The following is a 25,652-nucleotide window of genomic DNA, read 5'->3' on the forward strand; positions in this document are numbered from 1 at the left end:
TACTCGTCGCTTTTGCAAAAATGATTAGGGTTTGGAACGGGTCCCATATGAAGAGAAATTAAAAAGACTTGGACTTTTCAGCTTAGAAAAAAGGAGAATAATGGGAGATATGATAGAGGTCTATAAAATCATGGCTGGTGTGGAAAAAGTAAATAACGAAAAGTTATTAACTTATTCCCACAATTTAATAACTGGAGGTCACCAAATGAAATTAATAGGCAGCTGGTTTAAAACAAACAAAAGGAAGTTTTTCTTCACTTGGTGCATATTCAACTTGTGGAACTCCTTGCCAGAGGATGTGGTGAAGACCAGGACTTTAACAGGGTTAAAAAAAAGGGCTAGATAGAGCCATGGAGGTTAGGTCCATCAGTGGCTATTAGCCAGGATGGGTAGGAATGGTGTCCCTAGCCTCTCTTTGTCTGGAAATGAGTGACAGTAGAGGAATCACGTGAGGATTACCTGTTGTGATCCCTCCCTCTGGGGCATGTGGTATTGGCCACTGTCAGCAGACAGGATTCTGGGCTAGATGGACCTTTGGTCTGACCCAGTATGGCCATTCTTAAGTTCTTATATTTTTATGTTTTTATGTTGGGGCATAATTTCAAAAGTCCTTAGGACTCAACTGCTCTCCCGGCGTGAGGAGGGGGAGTAAGTGGATGACTCCAAAACAGTCCTTCTATCACTTAAAATATACCATATCAATTTAAACTAAAATTAGTTCAAATTGCTACTATTAAAAAAAAACCAACAAAAAACACACCTAAAGTGAGATCTCGAATGCCAAGTTTCAACCTAGAATACATTAAGGAAAAGTTGGGTGTATCTTAGGAAAAAGTGTCTTTATAATGGATCTGAAGCAGATTCTAGAATAATCACAATTATATTAACAACCAAAATAATAATAATAATTATATCTTGAACTTATATGGCACCTTTCATTCAAGGATCTCAAGACACTCTCAAAGATGGGGATTTAGTTGGGATTGGTCCTGCCTTGGGCAGGGGGCTGGATTTGATGACCTCCTGAGGTCACTTCCAGCCCTAGGAGTCTACGATTCTACAATTCTACAGATGGAGAAATTGACGTGAAAAGTTAGATATCTTCCCCACAGTACCACAGTAAGACTACAGCAGAATCATGAAGAGAAACATAAAACTCCTTCATCCCAGTTACCCAATCTAACCACGAGAGCAGCAACATTTTCACAATAATCAGACTTTAGGCAACAGCTTGTTTAGGTGATTACTTTTTAGAAATGGCAGTGACCTTGTTTTAGAAAAAAAGAAAACTTTTTCAAAAGGATTTATTTTATGAAAAAACAACAACAAATCTGTATGTTTAAATCATGTTGGGCCATGACATTTAAAACAAACAACAAAAAACACACAAGTAAAGTCTTCTGAAGGATGTCCATGAAAACAAGTAAAGGGTAAAGGGATTTCTGGACCAATTTTTGAAAGAAGCCTGTTAGTAACAGTATGGATGTTTATTATCAGAATTACCTGAAGATAGCAGGTATGTATTTTGAAGTTCAACATAGTTCTACTGATCTGCACATAGTGGCAGCCAGTGATTGAAGGGCTGGTTATTTGCTACTACTAATCCATTCACTTTTATTCTTTATACACATTAACAGGCACCAAATGATGGTGAAATTCTTCCGTGTTATCAATGAAACAGTAAATAAAACTAATTTAGATTATGTCAATAGAAGGCTTGGGGAGGAATTATTTAACAGAAGTTTGTAAATGCTGCAAAATCACAATTCTGTTCTAGGGTTTTGGTCAACACTTCTGCCTATCTTTTGGGGAAAGGAAAAGCAAACAATACTGCAGTCAAAGCTGACACTTTTGTTTAGATTCGACTGGGAACCATTAAAACAATTTAAACACTCACTAAAAGAGCGTGGCTCTTCATCTATGTAAAACAGCATTTTGCCAGTATATACCGCCTCGCAGGATACTCTGCAGGCTTGTGTTCTGTGGGAATACTCAGGAATTTAAGCTGAATGAACTAAAGGTGTGAAGTTGAAGTACACTAAACCTCAGTGTGGATGCTGGCATTCACAAGTAAAATGGTCTTAGTCTGCAAAGGGGAGCGAGGGGTTCTATCAAAGCTCTGAAGCTTAAAGCGGAGGTAATGCCCAGAGTGACTATATTGCCATTCTGTGTCTGAGGAAAAGGATTCTTTCTCTCAGGACCAGTGAAGATTTCCCTATTGCAGCGGTTCTCAAACTTTTTGGGCTCTGGAGCCCTTTACATGTGTAAAAATTTATGTGAAGCCCCAGCGGTCCACTGATTGTATGTGTTGTACCTATCGATGTTTCCAATTTGTCAACCTTGCGGAACCCCTGAAGATGTCTTGCGGAGCTCTGGGGCTCCATGAAGCACACACTGCTCTATTGGATAGGCTGGTTGTTTGGCTTGAGAACTAGAGAAACCATTTGGCTTCCAGGAATATTAACAGTGTTGTTTCTTCTAAAAGAGCTAGATTAAAAAAGTATTTTCCTCCTGGTACAGAGGCCATTCTCATGAACCATAAGAACTTCTAATTTTTTTCTTTTGTTTAAACACTCACCCTTTCCATATGATTCTCACATTCCAATTTATTAACTGTACAAGAGTAATGCACAAAGGCCCTATCAGTATAGGGGCCCTGGTGTGATAGGTTCTTTACAAACACACAGGTAAATGCAATCCCTGACCCACATAGTTTACATCTTTCTAAAACAGTTGGTATTTCATATCCTTCCCCGCCCATCAGATTCTGCACTGCAAATGCTAAACATCTTTTATCAGGGTATACCACTTCAGATATGTGACAGCTATTATCTAAAGCCCCAAATGAAGAATATGCTTGGCTTTCACATTATGGACTTTCTAATAATCAAAGTTGGTACCTAAAATTACCATATTTCTGGTCATCAGCTAGAAACTATTCTTAAAGGGACTTTTATTAGTAATGGATTGGCTAATATCTTATCAGAAAACCATCTCCCCATTGTATTATGAATTTATGTTAAAACAACAATTTCATAGATAAGAAAATTAAAACAAATCTACTTACTTATTTCATTTCTTAATTCATTTACTTTTTCTCCCAGGGATTTTGCTTCAGCAAACCTAATGACAGAAACACAGGAATAGGTAGAGTTACTCAACTACAGCTAGATATATTGGTTCAGAATAAATTTTCTAACAAATCAAGACCATATTTGTCTTTGCAATTTTCCTGAAAACTCATCCTGGTTATTGGTAAATATTTGTTAGTACAGCTGGTCAACATTATTTTTAAATTAAACAGATTTCCATTGGAAAAGGTAATTTTACTCAACCTGAAAGCATCAATTTTGATAAAATTTGACAGAAAATATTCTAAATGAATAATGATTTTCTTGTCTTATTTTGATAAAATCAAAAAGTTTCATTTAATTTTGGTTTGACTTTTATACTATATGAACATAGTACTTTTAATATTATGTGCCACATTTAATACAATAATATAAAAATCAAATCAAAATGAACTGAGACAAAGTCAAAATTAAACCTTTTTACCTATTACAAACTGCTTTTTACCTTATCGAAATTAAATGATTTGATGGCCCTAAACTGAAATTTTGTGGGAAGTTTATTTCATGAAAAGTTTTGAAATTGTAGCTTTTCATTATAATTCAGAATATTTTAAAAAACCCATAATGTCAGAATTTCTTAGGGAACAGAAATTCCAATTTGTATTTTTAAAGATTCACCGAATAGTCTGGATGAAAATTTTTCAGTGTCTGAGCTATATGTAAACAGCTCACATCACTATGTGTTATTTGTGGTGTGTATCTTGTCACCCAAATCATGTAGTAAGGCTCCCTAATATAATATTAGATAGGAGAATAAGAAATGATGAATAGATGAAGTTATTAATATTCTTGTTTGTCCACAGGTACCCTTCTTTATATGTGAATGTAGGTCTTCTAACAAAAAACCCAGCCAGTTTTGCAAACATTTGTTGAACTGCAAAGCATCCATATGAAACCTTTCAAACATGGTGCCAGAACATGGTGGAATTGAATCAATGACTTGAAAATCCAAATAAATGTATGGAAACAGTCTTTGCAGTATTTAACTAGCTCTACGCATAGTGGGAAATGAGGTTTTAAAATAGGACATTTCACTCATTTTATTTCTTACTATGTAGAAGTTTTATATTCTCCCAGCAAATACATAATAAATGCCCATAAGTTAAATACCTTTTCTTATAATCACATTTTTATCCTTAATTCTCTTTTACATTGTTCCAGTAATACTACATTTTCCTTTTACTTAATACTGCACATTTGTACCCTCCTTATAGTGGCACAGGTTGAGCCCTTATAGTTTTACCATCTTGGAATAGTGGTTTGACAGAAAAATTGACCTTGGTCAATACTTGGTTGGAAGACTAAGGACAAGCTGGTCAGCTGCAGGAAGTGGTGTTGGTGATTCCGTAAATGTCTTTCCCCTCTGTTTTTGTACTGAGATAATTAATGCTCATGTTTTTGGGAGTGTTGAAAAAGAAAACTGAGGTTTTGACCACTTGTGGTAAATAAAGATCCCATGGCAATTTTTGCCAGAGTAAGAATGTTAATCCTGGTGGCCTGGGCAAGATTTAATGCTGGCAATAACATTCCTACTGCAACTTTCAATTATTGTTAACCTTCAGTCCTAACCTGTTGTGTGGTATTTCTATGTCTGCCTAAATTGTTGCTTTATTGTATCATAAAGATGACTGCATTTCAGTGGCAGGTGATTGATTCTTCTGTGTGTAACACATGTGCAGCTATTTTAGGCCCTTCTGGATATATCATACTGTAATGAATAATACTTCTAGTGCTGTATATTTCCAAAGCACTGTACAAACAACCTCTATAACATCCTTAGGGAGAAGGTATTGGTATCCCCATTTTAAAGGTGGGGAAACTGAAACACAGAGCAGTTAGTAACTTGGCCTAGGCCACACAATGAGTGTAGTGAAATTCATAAGTTCCTAGCTCCTACTTCTTTGCTCAGTCACCTATACCATGTTGTCTTGATGTAGTATTCATAGTAATTTCTCCTCATAAAGTACAATATTAGTAGTTTAAGTAATGTAAATAATGGAAAATTAGTTGCCTGTTTGAGTGACAGATGAGGCTGTAAGCTCATTGGGGTAGAGGATATCTTTTTGTTCTCAGTTTGCAATACAGGCAGTCCCCGAGTTACGCAGATCCGACTTATGTCGGATCCGCAGTTACGAACAGGGCTTTTCTCACCCCGGAGGACGGGAGCGGCGGGATGCCCAGATGAGCCGCGGTCCCGCTGCCCGTGTTCTCCGGGGCGAGAAAAGCTGCTCCCCGTCTCCTTGGTCTGCTGGTCAGACCAGGGAAACGGGGAGCAAAGCCTCGGAGGACGCCCGCAGCGGGACCATGTGCACAGGCTGTTGTGCAATCCCCAGGCCGAGAAGGACAAGTGATAGGCATGGTCAGGCTGTAGTCCACAATGGTGGGGGGGGAAACCCCCCTCCCAAGATGCCATCCAGCATAGAAGCGTCAGGTCTGAGGTTCTACTTCAGATAGGGAACTTTGTCCCTTGGCCTTGGCGTAGGCCTGCAAGAGCTTCTTAATTTTCATCTGCACCTGCTCCTGGGTGCAGGTGTGCTCCTTCTGGGCCAGGCGTGCTGTCATCCATCTGCAGAAATCAGTGTTCCTGGTGTGAGATCCTGGAGATTGGACTCCTCACCCCAGACTTCAGTGAGATCTAGGATCTCTGCACCAATCCAGGATGTGGCCCTCTTCTGCCCCTGGCCAAGAGATTCCAAGGTAGCTGCAGACATGCTTGCAGCCATGGGGGGCTTGGAGGGAGCACTGGGGTCTGCCATGGCAGCAGGGAAGTTCTGACTCTTCCCCCCAACCTATGGGCCAAATCCTGAGTTCCTTCCTCACAGTTTGTTAGTCTTTATTCAGGTAAAACTATGATTCAGTAAAAATAAAATTAAGACTTCTAGGTTCAACCTGCTCATTGAATTCAGGGAAAAGTATTGTTTCTGGTTCTTTTCCAGGAAGAAATCCAGCATAAGGGTGATCTCAAAGGAGACTGGTATTCAGTATGTAAACAGTCAGTTACCAGTGAGTTAAGCAACAGTATTTGTGCAGTCTGTAGGAAATTCACATGTAGCCAGAGTGCATATACAAGTCCGTCAAGAAGAATGTTGTTGCTAAGACGTGGATTTTGGCTGCTTGCCATCATAAGGAAAACTCATAGGATGAAATCCTTGTCCCATTGGAATAAATGGGAATTTGGCCACTGACTTCAAAGGGGTAAAGACTTCATCCTTAAAATGCAAATATGATATATCCAAAATAATTTTTGCTGTTCATTCAATCAGCATAAAAGCTGATGCTTATAGAGGCCATCAAAAGGGAGAACCAATATACTTGCTTTAGCACTCATTTATTACAGAACTTTAGGTGGCAAAGCTAGAATCCATTAAGGGTTATTGCAGACTTAATCACTATAGGCCAAATTCTAACTACTGACCACAACAGAGTTAAATTAGAAGTCAATTTGACACTGAGGTATCAAAGCATATTAATGAAAACTTCTGAGCAGAGAAGAAAAGGCAAAAATAGCTTGAGTTGGCAGGTTAGAAATGTAAGACTTAAAGAGGAAAATAAGTAAGAAATCTGATGAAGGAGAAGAAAGTAAGAGCTTGTCTACACGGTGTGTGTCAAATGGGACCATCATTAGGATCCACACAGGCCAAACAGTGCATGGCACATTAGTGTGCACTAGAATTTACACCCCTCTGGCACACATTAAGGAACCATGGCTGTGTCCAGACTCAGGGGTTTTTTCAAAAAAAGTAGCCTTTTTTTGAAAAAACTTCACCTGCGTCTAGACTACAGCCATGTTCTTTTGAAATTAAATCGAAAGAACGCGGCTTTTCTTTCGACGGTGGTAAACCTCATATCACGAGGAAGAACGCCTTTTTTCGAAAGTGCTCTTTCGAAAAAAGGCGTTCTTGAATGCCAACAGGACTTTTTAGAAAGAGAGCATCCAGACTCACTCACTGCTTTCTTTTGAAAAAGCGGCTTGCTTTTTCGAAAGTTCCGCTTGCAATCTAGACGCTCTTTTTTGAAAGAGGCTTTTTCGAAAGTATCTTTCGAAAAAGCCTCTTTCGAAAGAGGCTTGCAGTCTAGACATAGCCCATAAGAACAAGCCCTTAGACCAGCTTTACATTATACCTCTAAGTTCAGTATGATCTTATAATTGGAAACATATGCTGTGGCTGGATTTAGAATGCCTGATGCAGCATGGGAAACTATAATGTAGTCAGAGATGTCCTCAGGATGTATGGGGCCCTACACAGTACTATTAAACTGGTGCCCTCATGGCAGCAGGGGGCAATGATTTTTTAGAGATGTGATTTTATAATCTCCAGCAACACACTAAATATTTTTTAAACAAATTTTAAACTGAGGTCCTGTACTCTAACACAGTAATTTCAGAAACTGACAGTGTATACCTGTGGCTGGCAAATGCCTGTTAAATGGCTTAATTACCACATGAATGGCTTTCCCCTGTGATGTTCTGCTAATTGATCTGGCATGTATTTTTACTTTCAAGTTAACTAGATCCTCTCTGGAGAAAGCTGAGCCACAGAACAGGGATAGGAAGAGGCAGGAAGGTAAGCATTAAGAGCCAGTGGTGTCCCAAATTTTTGGGTGTGTCAGGGCTGTTCTCCACTCTGGCACTCCAAAGTGGGGTGCTTGCAAGAGGCCTTAGATAGCCTGCCTTTATTGGCTCTTTAATAAAATAAAAAAGATATACTTGATAAAGCATACTTTGCTAGGCGTTACAGAGCAGCTGAGCAAAGAACAGATTAAAACACAGAGGAAAATTATATCTCTGGGCTGTAGCTTAAATATGATGAGTGGGGAAGGGAAGGCATGGATCCACACAGAGGCTATGTCTACACTATGATGGTTTTTCAGAAAAAGGTACGCAAAATGTGCTCTGCAATTTGCATACCTTTTTCCGATACTTTTGTTGGAAGAAGCTTTTCTGAAATTTGGGAAAAGCCTCCTCTTTTGGAAGATCGCTTTTTCCTGGTGGAATGAGGAAGACAGGGCTTCTGAAAGAGTGCGATTGCTCTTCTGTGAAAAAAAAGCGGAAGAGCAAACGTGTTCCTTGGACATGGCGGAGTTTTTTCAGGATATCTCTGGTATCCCAAAACCACCACCCCTGCAGTCTAGACGTACCCAGAGAAGTTTAACTAAACAACCAAAACAAAGAAAAATACCCTGATCATGAGTAAATACATCTTTTCCCTTATTTATTCATGATTCCTCCATGGTCCAGTCTACTTCCTCTAAGGCATGGTAGTCCTGCCTGGGTTCAAATTATTCTCTTTCTCCCAACTCCTGGCTTAAAACTCAAAGAGAAAATGCAGCAGATAAATATTTACAATTTAAATTTCAGCACTGTATCTAATTGGTTCTCCTGGCTCCCTGCTAAAAATACCCTTACTTACCTGAGTTTAATCCTTTAGTCACCGAGTGCTGGCCCACATGTCTCCTATCCATCACAGGTGCTCTATATTTATCTGTGTATTTATCTGTGTAAGGATGATTCTGATTGTAGTCACTTGAATGGGATGATTTTTTACCCATGATTCACTAGAAAATTAGATTTAAGATTTTTCTTCACTTCAAGGAATGGATACTAAGGGAAGCCTATCTTGTCCTTAATGCCTTGGCAGGCACAGACATTATTAACCTTTTTGGAGCTCTAGCATAGGACATTAAAGGCCCAGAACTCTGCCTCTATGTTTTTACAAATATAGGCATTTAGGCAGTGCTAGTAGGTAGCAAAAGTTTTTGTTTTTGTGCCAGATGCATTCATGTCTTCGGGAGTGCCCTTTTTATCTCAAATTACTTGGGGTACATCTACACTAGCTCATAAGTTCGAGCTAGGTAGGGTAATGAGGGCAAGCGGAGTTGCAAATGAAGCCTGGAATTTAAATATCCCGGGCTTTATTTGCATGTTCCTGGGCACCGCCATTTTTAAATCCCCCTTAGACCGAACTCTGTGCCCACGGCTACACGTGGCATGGGGTAGGTAGTTCGAATTAAAGATCCTAATTCGAACTACTGTTACTCCTCCGTGGGCATGGAGTTCAGACTAAGTGGAATTTTAAAATGGCAGCGCCCGGGAACATGCAAATGAAACCTGGGATATTTAAATACCAGGCTTCATTTGCAACTCCGCTGGCCCTCATTACCCTACCTAGCTCAAACTAACGACCTAGTGTAGCTGTACCCTTGGTTAGTGTTCTCATGTCCAACAGAAGTAACGAGGCAGTTAAAATCTATTGAGTCTAGAAACCCTACATTCTGTTTCTCACATGTACAATGACTTATTGTGTGACCTTCACCAAGGGTATGTCTACACTAGCCCCCTATCTAGGCTAATGAAGGCGACTGAAATTGCGAATGAAGCATGGGATTTAAATATCTCACTCTTCATTAGCATGGTCCCGGCCGGTCGCCATTTTAGAAATTGACTAGCCCGAAGTAACTGCCCGTGTCTACACGCGGCAGTGAAATGGGATTCCGAATTAAAGCCCTAAATTAAATTATCTGTTAAACCTCATTCCAGGAGGAATAACAGCTAATTCGATTTAGGGCTTTAATTCGGAATCCTGTTTCACTGCCACTTGTAGACACAGGCAGTTACTTCGGGCTAGTCAATTTCTAAAATGGCGACCAGCGGGGAACATGCTAATGAAGAGTGAGATATTTAAATCCCGTGCTTCATTTGCAATTTCAGTCGCCCTCATTAGCCTCCGTAGATCGAACTAGGGGGCTAGTGTAGGCATTCCCCAAGAAACTAAACCTTAATGTAACTCAGTTTTCCCATCTGTAAAATCCAGGGAAAGAAATATTAAAACACCTTTGGAAAGTGCTTTGTGATTTACAGAGGTAAAGCATTATTTACAAAATTTAAAATACACCTTTCTCTTATGTACATTGTTTTAAAGGAGCACATGAAGTCTTCTCAATCTTTTAAACAAAATTCAAGATTTTTATTGTATTTCAGTTATTCAAAGGCATCTATAGATCTGGCTCCCAGTGCCCAAGTCATTTGAATTGTTATAGTTCTTAGCATTACAGTCAAGCCTCCAGTTTTATATATTTTATGTTAAACTCACAACCAACACAAATAATATAACTAAAATGGAAATTAAAACATTCACCCAAAATAAGGGGGGGGGGGAAGGAGAGCGGGGGGAAGGGGGAAGGAAGATAAAAAAGAGAAGGAAAAAAGCAATTAAAACATAATAAACTGGGAATCTAATGTTGCCATCATATGACAGAAATGGTTATGCTATTATAGCCAAAAGTATCAGAAGGAGAGGCTTGTCTCTATGGGAAAGGCATGGTAACCTTTACATATGTGCTGTGCATAAGATCCTCACTGTGCAATTTGCCTCTGGTAGTTCAGTGGCTTAATTCTAATTTACAGATTTGTGATAAATCCATTTTTAACAAATGTAATACAATTTTAAGCTGAAAATCTCCTTTGCTAAGGTTCACTGCAAGCAGCCTGAGAAATGATTTCCAAAATTATCAAGATTCCCATAGCACTTGTGGATAATGACATTTACTATATATTAGAAATCCCAAAAATGTGGGTCTGAACTCACTTGAAATTTGGGGAAATTTGAATTTGGTACCAAATTTGTAGTTTGGGCCAAATACAAAAGGAAATATGCATTTTCCCTCACAATGATTTATGTCAGAGAAATTAATAAGAACATGTATTAAATCAAAGAAATCACAGTCCTGGTTTACCACTGTGTTACTCCAATTTTATGTTGATATAACATCACTGAAATCTTTCTTTATAAATTGTTTTGTTCTTGAAAGAATGAGATGCAAGAATTTATCACATTAAATTACTCATGCACTATCATTGATCAGCATAATACAGACATTTCTAAACAAGATGGTTCAATATGTATATTTTACAGTGACAGATATATACTTATCTGCTTCTTACACTCCCATCATGTTAGTACCGGGCTGTCAGAGGATGGAAGATGTAGACATAAGAATGAAATCATGCTGTTCAGAGATGGTGAACAAAAAACAAATGCCCTCTCCTGCTCAGTGCATTTCAGAAAAAAACGCAGAGATAACCTGAGGCCTGATTTTCAGAAATACTCTGAAGGTAATGGGAATGGCAGGTGTTCAGTGCCTCTAAAACTAAGACTGTAAGTGTAGAGGGGATTATTGACAATTCCAAGGATGAAGCTAAGAAAGGGAGGAGACAAAAGGAAAAGTTGAAAGAGAGTACAAGAGTATACAAAAGTGAGAGAGGTATTATAGATCCATCTTCATGCCCTCTGATCCCCTCTCAAATACCCTCTTTGTCATTGAATGCTGTGGGAAGTGGGAATGACATAACACTGTTGGCCAGCTGACATGGATGGTGTTGTGCTATAAACTGTTATTAATGAAAGCAGTAATTATATGACTCCAACTTCCCTTGCATAATTCACAACTGTCAACACCATACTGCCATATATATTCTCTAGGACTTGTGAGAGGAGAATAATAATGCTCTGTGACCAGTCTGATTGCTGTTCATATTCTATTCTATTCAAGTTCTTATGCTATGCTCTTGAGCACCTGATGAACAATAAATCTTTCCAGCAGACACAGCTTGCTGTTGCCCAAGTTTAAATTCGAAACTTGAAACACAGTTCACACGAGTCATTGTGAGCCCTAAGAGTGCATCTACACTGCACCGTAACTCGAAATAAGATACGCAATTTGCATAGTTCAAATTGTGTATCTTATTTCAATCTCATTTCAAAATAGCTTATTTTGTAATTTGGTGCTGACTACACAGTGCCAAATATTAAAATTACCCTCTATTTCCAATTGTCCCTTACTCCTCGTGGAATAAGGTTTACAGGAACGTTGGAATAATGAGCCCGTTATATTTCAAAATAACAGGCTTGCTGTGAAGACACGGGATGACTATTTCAGGATACTCCAGTATTCCGAAATAGCGTTGCAGTGTAGACGTAGCCTTAGAGTCCTGGTTGTGTTTGTATCTCAATGTAACACTCACTCACCTCTGTTTAAGAAGCTGTTTGTTGTCTTCAATGGTTACACTGTCCACATGATCCCTCTTGAAAATTTCAAAAGCCTCCTGACGTCCAAGTGACATTTCTCCTCTCGATCCTGCCCACAAAAAAAGTCAAAACTGGCTCAGTGGCAGGAAAAGATAGTTCACATTTGCTTTATTATTGTTGCAGACAAATATTACAGCAAGCCAGTATATCAGTCCATTAGCAATCAACAGTCACTAGCACACCAGACTCCAGCTTCTGTCAAGAGAAAAGGCATTTTGGGACCAGGTAAATTTCTTACTGACAGATTTCATTGATTCACTTCAGTTGGGTGTCTTCAAACCTGAAATCTTAATTTTTCAAAATAACTTTTCATGCTTCCTTAAATAAAACCAGAGTGTAAAAAGTACAACTCAAACATGGCACATGAAAACCATCTATATTTTCATAATGGCAAATTGCATGTTTTTTCTGTATTCTTCTTCCATCCCCCACTGCTGGTTTCCAGTTAACATCACTATGCAAATGCCATGGAGCACATTACAGCATATCACATTTTAGCCCAAAGATCACATACTGATATTTTCAGTTCACGTGTGGAGATAGACTTTGGGCTTCATTTAACTGCGCATCAATGTGAACTTCCTTCAAAGACAGGTCAAGTACTGAATACATAGAACTAGGTTGAATCCTGCACAACAGAGTAACACAGTTGAGTATAGACGCATAAGGGGAAAAAGAAATGAGAATGACACAAAACACACAAAAAACCCTGTACATCATAGGGTGGTGCCTTGTTTCTACAGACCTGCCCATTCTCTGAATTTGCTTTAATCCTTTACCCCTTTTTTTGTCTGTGTCCTATGTGTTCATGAACAAGAAAGCAGGAACACAAGGGGGCTGAGTCTTATTACATCATTTGCCACACACTATTTGCCCCTATGCATAACCTCCAATCATACCTGTATCTCAATAAAATAATTGTGCTCCCTTGCCTGTCCATCAGATAGAGCAATACTAATTTAGTCTCCCAGGGTATGTCTACACGACAGCGCTAATTCGAACTAATTTAGTTCGAACTTAATTTGAATTAGCACATCCAGACTTAAAAACTAGTTCGAATTAGTGTTTTGCTAATTCGAACTAGCATGTCCACACTAAGTGGACCCTGAACCGAGATTAAGGATGGCCGGAAGCAGTGCCAGCAGGGCAACAGATTAGGACTTAGAGCGTGGAGCTGCTGTCTCAGGCTAGCCGAGGGCTGTGCTTAAAGGGACCCGACCCCCCACCCCAGACAGACAGTTCTCAGGGGTTCCCCGCTTGCAAAACAGTCCTGGCTTGGAGTGTCCTGAGTGCCCACACTCGGCACATCACAGCACTCGGCCATCAGACTGGCTGCACTTGCCGCAGGCTGCCATCCGGGGGGGAATCAATCAGGGGGCTGCAGGAGAGCTTCCACCCCGAGGAGCCCGCAGAGCCACCACAGTCCTCCCCACTGGGGGCTCATACCCCATTCCTCCCTCACCTCCTTCCACTTACCCCTCCCTAGCCCCCCTTCCTGATGTACAAAATAAAGGACACGTGTTCAAAAATAGAAACTCTCTTTATTGAACAAAACTCAGGGAGACTGGGAAAAGGAGGTGGGAGAGGGGAAGAGAGAGGCTGGGAGAGGGGAGGGCAACTAAAATGATCAGGGGTTTGGAACAGGTCCCATATGAAGAGAGGCTAAAGAGACTGGGACTTTTTAGCTTTGAAAAGAGGAGACTGAGGGGGGATATGATAGAGGTCTATAAAAGCACGAGTGGTGTGGAGAGGGTGCATAAAGAAAAGTTCTTCATTAGTTCCCATAATAGAAGGACTAGAGGACACCAAAGGAAATGAATGGGTAGCAGGCTTCAAACTAATAACAGAAAGTTCTTCTTCACAAAGCAAATAGTCAACCTGTGGAACTCCTTGCTGCAGGAGGCTGTGAAGGCTAGAACTAGAACAGAGTTTAAAGAGAAGTGAGATCAAGTCATGGAGGTTGGGTCCATGGAGTGGTATTAGCCAGGGGGTAGAAATGGTGTCCCTGGCCTCTGTTTGTGGAAGGCTGGAGATGGATGGCACGAGACAAATGGCTTGGTCATTGTCTTCAGTCCATCCCCTCCAGGGTCCCTAGTGCTGGCTGCTGTCAGCAGACAGGCTACTGGGCTAGATGGACCTTTGGTCTGACCCAGTACTGACATTCTAAGCTCAGGGCTCAGGGTTGGGGGTCTCACTGGACCTCCTTGATTTTCATGCACACCTGCTCCTGGGTGGCCATGCTGGCAGCTATCCTGCCCTAGATGGTCACTTTCCTGTGCCTAGTGCGGAGGTCGTGGATGAGGTCCACAATGTCTGCACTAGACCAGGTGGGCGCCCGCCTCTTGCGGATCTGGGCAGGCTCCCGGGAGCCGCCAGCCTGGTCCCAGGAAGAGGCGGAGGGCTGGTTGGGTCTGCGCTAACAGTAGGAGCAATGTTAGTTCGAACCAAGGGGTTTGGTTCGAACTAACGCGTCCCGGCGCGCACTTTCACTTTTGAAACAGCTGTTGATCGGAGTAATGCACCGGCATGATCATGCTAATGAAGCACGGGATATTTAAATCCCCACTTCATTGACTATTTTGAATCCCTACATTTACATCCCTAGTTCGAACTAGGGTGCAAGTGTAGACATATCCTGATTGTGTCATAGTACACAGCTATTATTCATTAGCTCTCAGTGCTAATTGATCAACAGCTCCCTAAAAGCAGTTGATGAGTTTGATATCAACTATTTACATAGAAATTCAATATTTTAAGGTGATTCCAAGCTGCCAGAAATCTCTTTTATTTACTTATGTGTCAATAAATACTGATGAATACAGGATGAGATTCTTAAGGAAGCACATGAGAACTTTGCAGGGAATGGAGGGGAAGAGGAGGAGATGGAATCAAGCACTCACACTATGGGAAAGGCACAAAATAGCCAAGCAGCCTCTTCATCGCTATTAATCTATCCTCTGAGTAGCAACAGCGGCTGCAAGCCCTATACAATTATGGAAGTTTTGCTGCATATCAGTCTTCCACATCATTCAGCCTACGGAGTTAATCTCATCTATTATATACACACATGCAAAATATCATGGCTGCATGCTTTGTTATTTTGATTTAAATGTAACAGAGATGGATATCACTAAAACTTAAGTCTGAACAGCACTTGAGATAAGCTGAATTAAGTGTATTTGAACCCAGCCAAGTATGTACGGAAAAACTTTGTATTAAAATCACCTGGTCCATATTATGATACTACTCATGCTGAGAATACCTTATTCCATAATTACTGCCTGCAGAGTGAGGCACTGTTCAGCATGAAAGAAGGTAACAGCATCTTTCAAAAATAAACTATCAAAACAAGCAATAAAATAAAAGTTTTCAATAAAAGTATACTCTAAAATATTGTTGTTAGTTTTAATTAATATTAATAATACATCTGTGGATAATGTAGTTGTAACCCATAGAGTCATAGAGCTGGAAGAGACCTCAGGAGGTCATCGAGTACAATCCCCTGCACAAGGCAGGACCAATCCCAACTAAATCATCCCAGCCAGGGCTTTGTCAAGCCAAGACTTTAAAGTCTCTAGGGATGGAGATTCCACCACCTCCCTAGGTAACCCATCCCAGTGCTTCACCACCCTCTAAGGGAAATAGTTTTTCGTAATATCCAACCTAGACCTCTCCCACTGTAACTTGAGCCCATTGCTCCTTGTTCTGCCATCCATGCACCTACTAGGGAGCTATCTCTTTAAGAGACCCCTGTGGGGAGGTAGGAGTTGAGTGTTACTTTGCTGGGCAGATTTAGCACTCCACTACCAGAAGCTTTGAAGTCAATTATAGTTCTGCCTCGAAATAGACGGAATAAAATGGAGTAAGGCCTCAGGAGTTGATGCAAAATCTTTTAAAGTGATGCCAAACAATAAAACGGTTCCAGCACTTAGCCACATGTCTATATTGGTCAGCATTTTACAAATACTATTAGTCAATAATGCCTTATTCAGATGGCACAAATCCAGGAAACTAATTTAAACATCAAAGTTCCTTTATACTATGCTGACATATATATACAAAATGTGACTAAGATGAAAGTGATGGACATGGTATACCTTGATTTTTAGCAAAGCTTTTGCTCCCACAGTACTCTTGCCAGCAAGTTAAAGGAGTATAGATTCAATGAACTGACTATAAGATGAATAGAAAGTTGACTAGATCGTCCGGCTCAATGGGTTGGCTCGGGGGCTGGTTTTGTTCAATAGCCTCATTAATGATCTGGATGAGGGGATGGATTACACCCTTGGCAAGTTTGCAAATGGCACTAAGCTGGAAAGAGACAGAGAGAGAGAAAGCCTGGAGGGTAAGGATATTATCCAGAGGACCTAGACAACCTGGAGGATTGAGCCAAAAGAAATATGATAAGGTTCTACAAAGACAAGTGAAGAGTCCTGCACTTAGGATGGAAGAATCCCATTGCTACACGTTGGGGACTGACTAAGTGGCTGTTCTATAGAAAGGAACCTGGAGATTACTGTGGACCAGAAGCTGGATGCAAGGCAACGGGTGCCCTTGTTGGCAAGATAACATATTGGGCTGCATTAGTAGAAGCATTACCAGCAGATTGAGGAAAGCGATTATTCCCCTCCTTTAGGTACTGGAGAGACCACATCTGGAGTATTGCATCCAGTTTTGGGCCGTCCACTACTGAAAGGAAGTGGACAAATTGGAATGAGTTCAGCAGAGGACAATGAAAAGCAGTAGGAGGCTGGGGAAACTGGATTTATTTAATATTCAGAAGAGAAGACCAAGGGGAGATTTCAGAGCAGCCTTGAAGTACCTTAAGAGAAGTTCCAAAGAGGATGGAGCTGGGCTATTATCTGATTGCAGATAACAGAACAAGGAGCAATGGTCTCAAGTTGCAGTAGGGAGGTCTAGGTTGGATATTAGGAAAAACTATTTCACAAGGGTAGTGGTGAACTACTTGGATAGATTGTCTAGGGAGGTGGTGTTTTCTCCATTCTTTAAGATTTTTAAGACCAGAATTGGTCCTGTTTGGAGCAGGGGATTAGACTAGATACTCTCTGTGGTCTCTTCCAACTCTAATCTTCCCTGATTCTATGATTAGTGCTAATACCAAAGGGATGTGGCCATGTTACTAATCATCCATCATCCAGATGAATCTCTAGAAAGATGCTTATGGCCATCTAAATTAAGTTTATGTTTATCACTGGCAATTTTCTTGTGCCATCAAAGCTTTTGATGCTGATCTAATCATTGGCTATGTAGGACATTCCTTGGTACATATGCTTCAGAATTCATTAGTTTTCTGTTCTAATAATGTCCATACCAAGAAAGCAGCTGAAATTGAACCACTGCTGATGGAGATGATTACTGCATTCAGCTTTGTACATCCTCATTTCTGATCTTGTTCTGACATTCAGTATGGAACAGTTGGTGAAGAATACAAGAACTGAAAATGTCAATCCGTGTTCTTCAGTCTGCTTTAGTGCCTTCAATCTTTTAGTTGGCCCTGGAGGATGTTTAAAAGACATGGATGTATGTTTAGAGGCAACATCTTCCTTGTTTCAGGCTGTTCAGTGGTCACCAGTTTGCTGTGAAGCAGTGGATCTACAGAATCATATTGACACTAGTTCTGTTGTACAAAACTGAAATGTGGGTATTCTGATTTCCATGAGCAAAATGAGCTGACAGCCTTACTCATGTTGACTAGTATCCATTGCAACTACAAAAAGAATAAGTGTCATTAGGTGTGTAAGCAAAGTTGACAGAGTTTAGTGCTTAGTTAATGGCCAAAATTTCCAAACATGGGATATAAATTTAGGCTGCTAAATCTATATTTAGGCTCCTAAATTAGCAGCCTGGCTTGCCAATGTGCTGAACACCACTAAATCCTTTTGAAAGTAGTTTTAGGGGCACAAGTTTGAAATGTTTAATTTCTTTCACAGTTGCCTTATAGGACTTCCAAGATGTCAGAATTAGGAAGGGAACTTCAAGAAGCAACAGAGAAGCACAGTAGGGTGCTGAGTCATATTCACCAGCTTCAAAACAAAAAGAAGCTTATTTTTTATAATTAGAACAGAAGGAGCTTCATAAAACGGAACTTGTGAATTAAACAGAAAACATTTACAGGTCCCTTGAGCTAATCTGGAAGGTTTGCTAAATGACAACATGAATAGATGCTGTAGAATTGAGTCAATGAAGTGCAATTAAACTGTCTATTGCCCCAGGGGAGCCTGCTTTAAAATCTAGCACAACAATAGAAAATGGTTTTTTGTTTGTTTGTTTGTTTGTTTGTTTGTTTGTTTTACAAAATAATGTGCCTTCATCAAATGCTTAAACACAAATTTATACTTTCAAGAGATTTCTACTAGGCTTCAGATAAAATAAATGAGAAAAACAACATTCACACATGCATAAAAAAAACACTGAATACATAACCAAATACCAACAGTTTCTCATTCTTACCAAATGCTACAACAGGTAAAATCATATGGTGCAACAGGATATCCATATTTTATACTTGCATGTTATACTTATTCGATTTCTGTATTTATACAGCACCTACCATGTTGGTCCATGATTAGGGCTTCTAAGTGCTACAGTAACACAAATAATAAGGCAACAGAAGTAAAAGTAGTAAGAATAATAAAAGTGATTTCAACTTAATTTTCAGGCCAAAGATAGGAAAAAAGAAATTACCTATAACTTTCCTCCACTGTTTTTTCAGGTATTTGCTATGCTATGTAACAGAATGGCACTATTTGTTGGAAACCTTCCACTTGGTCATCGGGTATTGATTTTGCTAGGAGAAACTGAAGTGGATTCTATAAACTCTCTGAATCAGGTGGCTTGTATTCAGCCTGGATATGAAGGAGATGGAAGTAATTCTCTAGAGAGAGGTACTTAGGTGGAGAATGAGCCATCCCAAGAGAGGTACCCTAGGAGCATCCATGACTGAGGAGAGTTTGAATTTATGTTGTTAATTTAATTGTTAAGACAGTAAACTCCTGGAAGAGGCTGAGCATCAAAGTTCCCTGTAAGCTGCGTGCCCACGTGGATATGCAGTTATTTTCTGAGCTCTGCTCAGAAGTTCAGAGCTCCGCACAGGGAGCTCAGCTGACTGGCTAGTGAAGGAAAGATGGGACACTCACCCTCTCGATGAGGAGGAGCAGCTGCCTGCTCCAAATGGAGAAGCTGGCTCCAGCCTCTTTTCCAGTCCTCCTCCATTCCCTCTTCACCCTTGTGAATGGTTTGTACTCATTGGGGATGAGCAAGTTCTCCAATCAGGGAGACAGGAAGTACTTGGAGGATCATGTGATCCAGATCAAGAGCTGCCAGCTGAAGGTGAGGAGGGATCAGTGCTTTATTGCCTGCTACTGGCCACGTGAAAAAAGCTGAGTAAGTTACAAGTGCAGCCATATTGGGTCAACTTCTCTACTTGTCCCCAAATCCTCCCCTGACCTGTGAACTGCTAACAGGGCAGCAGCCCCCCACTTCCTGCTTCTCTCCTAGCCCCCTTGTTGGGGAATTGGCTGGGCAGGGATTCCCGGTTTTCCCGTGTTACACTCCTCTGCTGTCCATTAACTTGCCTGTTTACTTCTCTACCTGCTACTTTGTCCCTGTTCTCTCCAATTTGCTCCCCTACCCCACACTTTGTGCTAAGAAGACAGCACCTCTAACTTCTCCCTCCCCTTTTCTTTCTTACTTTCACTCCATTTGGAATCAGGTCAGTATCTCCATCAGTGAGAGCAAGACTAAAATTCTTCCTGCACAGTCACTGAAAATGGGAAACACCCTCCAGTTTCAGCCATCTCTCTGGTCACTTTAGGTTCCCCTCCTTTTTTTTTAACTCTTGGTGAGTTACATGTTTGGAAAGCTTCCCTCCCCAGCTGCAGGAAACAGGACAGCCACAGTCTACATGTGAAGAGATTGCAAATGGGTTGGGGGAAGGGGCCAGTTTTTTGGTTGAATCAAGACATTGGATAAGGATTTTGGGGGGAAGAGAAAGAACCTTGTGAGGAGACATTGTGAGAGATGAAACACATGGTAGGACAAGACTTTGGATAAAAGAGGGGGGTGATTGTGAAGCTGTGTGTGGCCTTGGGAACAGTGCAAGCTGGAGCCCCTGGTAAATTTGTTCTGCAGATGTTCGCTTAGGGAGTTAAGAGAGGGGTGACTTCTTGGAATTTCCTTGAAAAGGACCTGAGGGGGAGCAAACTACATGGGGATGGGAGGGGCAGGACATTTGCATGATTACATTTTAAACAGTTTACATAGGTGTTCATGGCTTAAGGTAAGAAAGATTCTCTTAACAGATTTCTTTTGGAGTGCTGTAGATATCTAAAGCTGTGGTATTAATGATTTTTACCTCCTGTGTTATTAATTAATACATGGTAAATTGTATTGCATTAAGGCCAGATCTTTGCTATCTGGTATAGAGTTCTGGCTCTTATGAGTCAGAAGTAGCAAGTAGTAGATGTGATGCTAGCTGTTTTGTAGGATAAAACCTTATTTGCAAGCTCTTTGAAACATGGATCTGTCTACAAACCCTGAAACCATGTGTTAATTTGTTCTGGGGCTTCTACTCTTTGAGCTGGTGACATACACAAAGGTGAAAGTTTCAAAACAGGAAAACTTCTGTTTTTAGAGGTCGGTTTCACTTGTATTTGTCTAGCATGGATCCTAAACATTCCCCAGATAAACAGTAAGCCGGAGTAAATGCTTTTTACTCTCCTTTCCAGTGGCAATAAATATTGAATTAATATTTGCAAGGAGAACGTGAGTCTATGAGACTGGTTGACTCATAGATTTCATTAGCATCTTAAAGCTGAGCTATGTGTGGATAATTTTGGTGTGTTTACTAGCGTGAGTTGTTAGAAAGGATGATAATATATGTAATCTAAGGGCAATGTTGTTTTTCCTTTTATTTGATTTCATATTAAATAAACATCATAAGCATTTTTCCTTGTTAATTATCCCTTGTTTTAATGTATTCCACACCTATGGACTATTTCAAATGCATATTTATACCTAGGATTTTTGTTTGTCCTGGATTCCACATATTACCTCCATATTGATGTTGCACATAAGAAACTTCAACCCACCCAAAACAAAATTCAACCCACACTAAGATGAAAAATGTTAGAGAGAATACTGTTGAGCATATGCATCTACTATTCTACTGTGAACTTCCTGTTAGAGATGGTTGAAAAATGCATCTGCTCATGTATTCCTTTTGGAAATTGGGTGAAAACTATTTGTCTAGGCTCAATCTTGCCATTCTTACCTACTGCCCAATTACTGAAGTCAATGATTGCCAAAGTTTTCACTAAGATTAATAAGACAAGAATTTGCCTTTGTCTCAGGCAAAACACCCAGGGTAGAGAACATGACTGGATGGGGCCTACTTTAAAACATTAAGCTTCTTTCTGGAGATAGTTCAAGTGATGGATCTGTTCCTGCCATTACACATTTCTACTTATCTACTAATATCAAATATTAACAAAGGAATTATGGCCACTTTTTAAATTATGCTGAAAAGAATGTGAAATGTTTTTTGTAGTAAAACAGACTATTAGAAATGTTTGCGCGTTTACACATAAGCATCATTCATTGTCTCTCTACAAGGATCCCTTGGATATTATCATATCCATATGCTTAGCCTGCAAAATAGTAAACGTTTTACCTTGCTGGAGAATAATGAACTAATAAAAGATAAACACTTTATAAGACCAAAAAAAACCAGCAGAAATATTCCCCTGCTGTAAATCTCAGCTCACTTCTGCATGAAGAGTATGTGCAATACTGTATATCATACTACCTTCCTTGGTACAAAATGGGAAAGACTTAAAACCCTTGCATCCCTGCAGTGGCAAACAGCAGAACGATGACAATGCCCAGATTCAATGAGCTGAATTAAATTCTGGCACAGTCTAATTTCACTAATACCTTTGGCATTTAATCTGCTTATACATGATGATAATTTCAGAGTGGGGAAAAAAGAGCAGCTTTTTTAGATGGTGATCACATAAATTTGAGTATAACCCCTTTGAAGCAATTGGCTCCAAAGCATTTCATCCAAAGGGATGATGGTCTTCCCTTTGCAGAGGGCTAGTACAAGCATCAGAGAAATCCAACTTAAACCCTCAAAATAGGTCTTCAGTGAGATGTAATGGTGCCTTTGCACATGGGTGCATTACATTCACACAAAACTGGTTGCAGAATCCAGAGTATTCAGTGTGTATATATAGGGGTCATGAAACCCATCATCAAAGTGAAGCTCTTCAGAGTGAAATGCTGCAGCTGTTTGCTAGCAGACAATGCTGAAGTATAACATCCAAGAAAAATGGAAAAATAATACAATTTCCAATGGAAAAACTTGGATAAACAGCATATGATTACCCAATATGGAATCAGGCCAAGATTACCAGGATTTAAAGGACACCCGTTTAAATGTGCAACAAAAAATAGACTTTGTAAAAAGAAGCATTTACAAAAATTAAGATCCACAGAAATACTTCCATGAAAATTGTTTACAAAAATTCCAGCAGAAACATATTTTTAAAAACAATGCCTATTCCTTCACAGGTGTTATAATCCTAATATTGTAGTGTGTATTATTGAATATGAACCTGAAAGTTCAGTTGACCACAAACTTGACTTTAAATAAAGCAAAGCTGGTTAAACCTCTTTTACTTGTAAGATGAGAGTGATGTAAAAAAGTAATCAAGCAGCATACTTGTGAAAACTATCTTGATCTTTAAAAATTCCTTCAGTTTTATGAATCCAAGTCATTGATAAGGGAATTTGTTTTAGAACCTAATCTATCAGTACCTCTTCAACATCCTAACAACTCTCACAACAAGGGCCATATAATTCTTAATGTCCAGAGGGTCAGGACTTCAGTTTTATATATCATTGATATGCTGGCACCTCTACTAGTACAGTGCTCCTCAACATCCCTCCCTAGGCAGTAGTTTAGTACTAGCCATACAAGACAAGTGCTTGGAAGACAGTTAATCTCTTTGCCTCGGTTTCTTCACCTGTAAAATGGGGATGCCTACCCCACAGACGTATTGAAAAAAAAGTTTTTTAATTATGATAATAAGAAGTACTAAATAAATGTTAAGTGTTTTTAACAACTAATGAATTATCAAAACCACTTCCTTGCAGAACCCTACATTTCTTTATAGGGGGCTTTGATCCTGGGACTATTTTGGTCTGACTCTGATTAACTTATGTGATCTGTCAAGTTCACAGCTTGAAGTGGGATGGCTGCAAGATGCTACTGAATATCTGTTCTAACATCAAGGATTTACAGTGGCTACAGTTAATATATAATGTTGCCTAGCTGTGCTTTTATGTTTTCTTTTAAAGAGCCAAGGGATAGTACTGCTCCCAGATTTAAGTTGGGGGTGGAGGGACAGTAAGGACACAGAATCTGGGAATCAAAAAAAACCACTTACCATAAACAAAATGTTTGCAGATGTCAGCAGTGAAGTAGAATATTTGTTGGTACACACAAGTTTGGCCAAACCATGTATTTTATGTTCTGATATAAGTATTACTAAGGAAACATTTTCCATCTCATGCACCAGGGTTCTTTTATCTACTGATCAATTCCTTGATCAAGCCTGCCTATAAGTTTACATATTTGCTTTTTACATGAACACATACATACACACACATTTAATTAGTAGGTACACAGAGAAAGGAGTGAGTTGTGCTAAAGCATGGCAGTCTTGGCAGATGCTCACAAGAGCATACAAAGGAAAATCTGAAGTCAAACCCACAAGAACTTTAGGAGACCCACCCAATGGTGCCACCACATCTAAATAAATAAAAAGGAGTCATGTTTGCCTATGCCAGAAATCACACATTTCACATAGCTTCTGACAAACAGGCTCTATATCACACACCACACTGCTCAGTTTATATTAAGGGCTGGGCATTAAAAACAGGTTATGTTTTTTTTCCGTCTTAGTAACAGTGTCTAATTCTCCTTTGCTCCACTGTTGATGCTATTGCAAGGTTTTTGCTGGAGGAGGATGAGAGAGAGCTAAAGTGTAAGCCCAGTGAGTTCAGATCCTGTGAAACTAATCCTTACATGCAGGCGGTTGCAGGTGCTATTAAAGCTATGGTAGTGACATGAGTTATTTTCCATATTGTCTTGTAAGACTTAGCAACATAAATCAATCTTATTCAATGGTGTTATGTGAATCCCAGAGAGGCATAAGGATCTTGCACAAAAAGGGTTTTTTGCACAAAAAGGAAATGTCCACACTGCTTGTTTTTGCGCAAAAACCCTTTGTGCAAAAACACATTGGAAGAGATTATGCAAATAAAGCACAAGAAAATGCTAATCAGCGCTTCATTTGCATTGCCTCTTCCGGGAAAACCCGTAGTGTAGACATAGCCTAAAAGACATAGTAAATGGAAAAAACAGACGTATGTCTACTGTTCTGGAAAAAGAACAACATATTCTACTCAGAAGGAATAAAAGAAGGAAGGCACATAAATTAATTCCCACTTAGTTGTCTAGTTCCTGAACAGTGAGTTGGCAAATAGTACTCCACATTGAAAACCAACCATACCTCAGCTAGTGAGAGGAGCAATAGCATATCACAGCCATTTTTTCCAGAAGTAAATTGAATGTTCCCCCTCATCTTCCTCCGAAACTAAGTCTAACATCAGCCATACATTTACTTCTCCAAGGAGACTCAGATTGGATTTCTTCTTATACCATCTTGGTTTATTTTGACCTGTTTCCATTCAAATATATTTTGCGGCTTTAATGTTCAAGCTACATCATAAATGCTGACCTGACACATTCATCCTTTGCATGGTATTGGGCCTATTCACTACTGGACCTTCTTGCTCAACTTCCAAGAATGCTAATCAGAGGGGCATGTTAGCGTAGCTTTATATCATCTAGATGTAAAACTACTTCTTTTCTACTATTTGAGCTGTACTTACATTTATATTTCATGTGATGTAGGTGAAAACTGCAGCTTTATCTTATCATGGCAATCATGAGATTTTTAGCATTACAAGTGCAGCTGATAGGCTTAATTTAAATTTATACCTGATCTTTCAAATCATGAACTGTAGAATATCACACAAGGGAAATGCTGTGCTTCACAAAAGAGGTGGCTGCTAAAATATTTTAAGATTCTTCTCTCAGAATCCAATTAACATTCATTTAAAAGAAGGCTGTTTGCTGATCAGCTGGACCATTTATCATCTTGTGTTATACTACACGGTTCAGATGAAGAATAGACGACAGCACAATAAAAGTTCAAAATTCCTATAATTAACTAAAAACATACATTTTGACATTCTGCATTTAAATATGACAAAATATGTAATGAACACTACCTTTAAATAGTAATATGACTAATGGAGCTCACCTCCTGCCTTTCCACATATC

General features: G+C 39.6%; 1 protein-coding gene across 7 annotated transcripts in view; it reads right to left on the bottom strand.

Annotated features, from left to right (window-relative positions):
- Window positions 1–25,652, bottom strand: part of KIF6 (kinesin family member 6) — a 367,777-nt gene that overhangs the window by 92,730 nt on the left and 249,395 nt on the right. For all 7 annotated transcript variants that reach the window (XM_075925092.1, XM_075925089.1, XM_075925088.1 and 4 more), the window contains 2 exons: window positions 12,158–12,266; window positions 3,068–3,123 (listed from right to left, as the gene is read on the bottom strand). In XM_075925092.1, coding sequence (XP_075781207.1) covers window positions 3,068–3,123; window positions 12,158–12,266 — 165 coding nt within the window. The remainder of the gene's footprint in view (window positions 1–3,067; window positions 3,124–12,157; window positions 12,267–25,652) is intronic.

Source organism: Pelodiscus sinensis, chromosome 3, assembly GCF_049634645.1.
Source record: "Pelodiscus sinensis isolate JC-2024 chromosome 3, ASM4963464v1, whole genome shotgun sequence".
In the NCBI taxonomy this organism is placed as follows: domain Eukaryota; kingdom Metazoa; phylum Chordata; order Testudines; family Trionychidae; genus Pelodiscus; species Pelodiscus sinensis.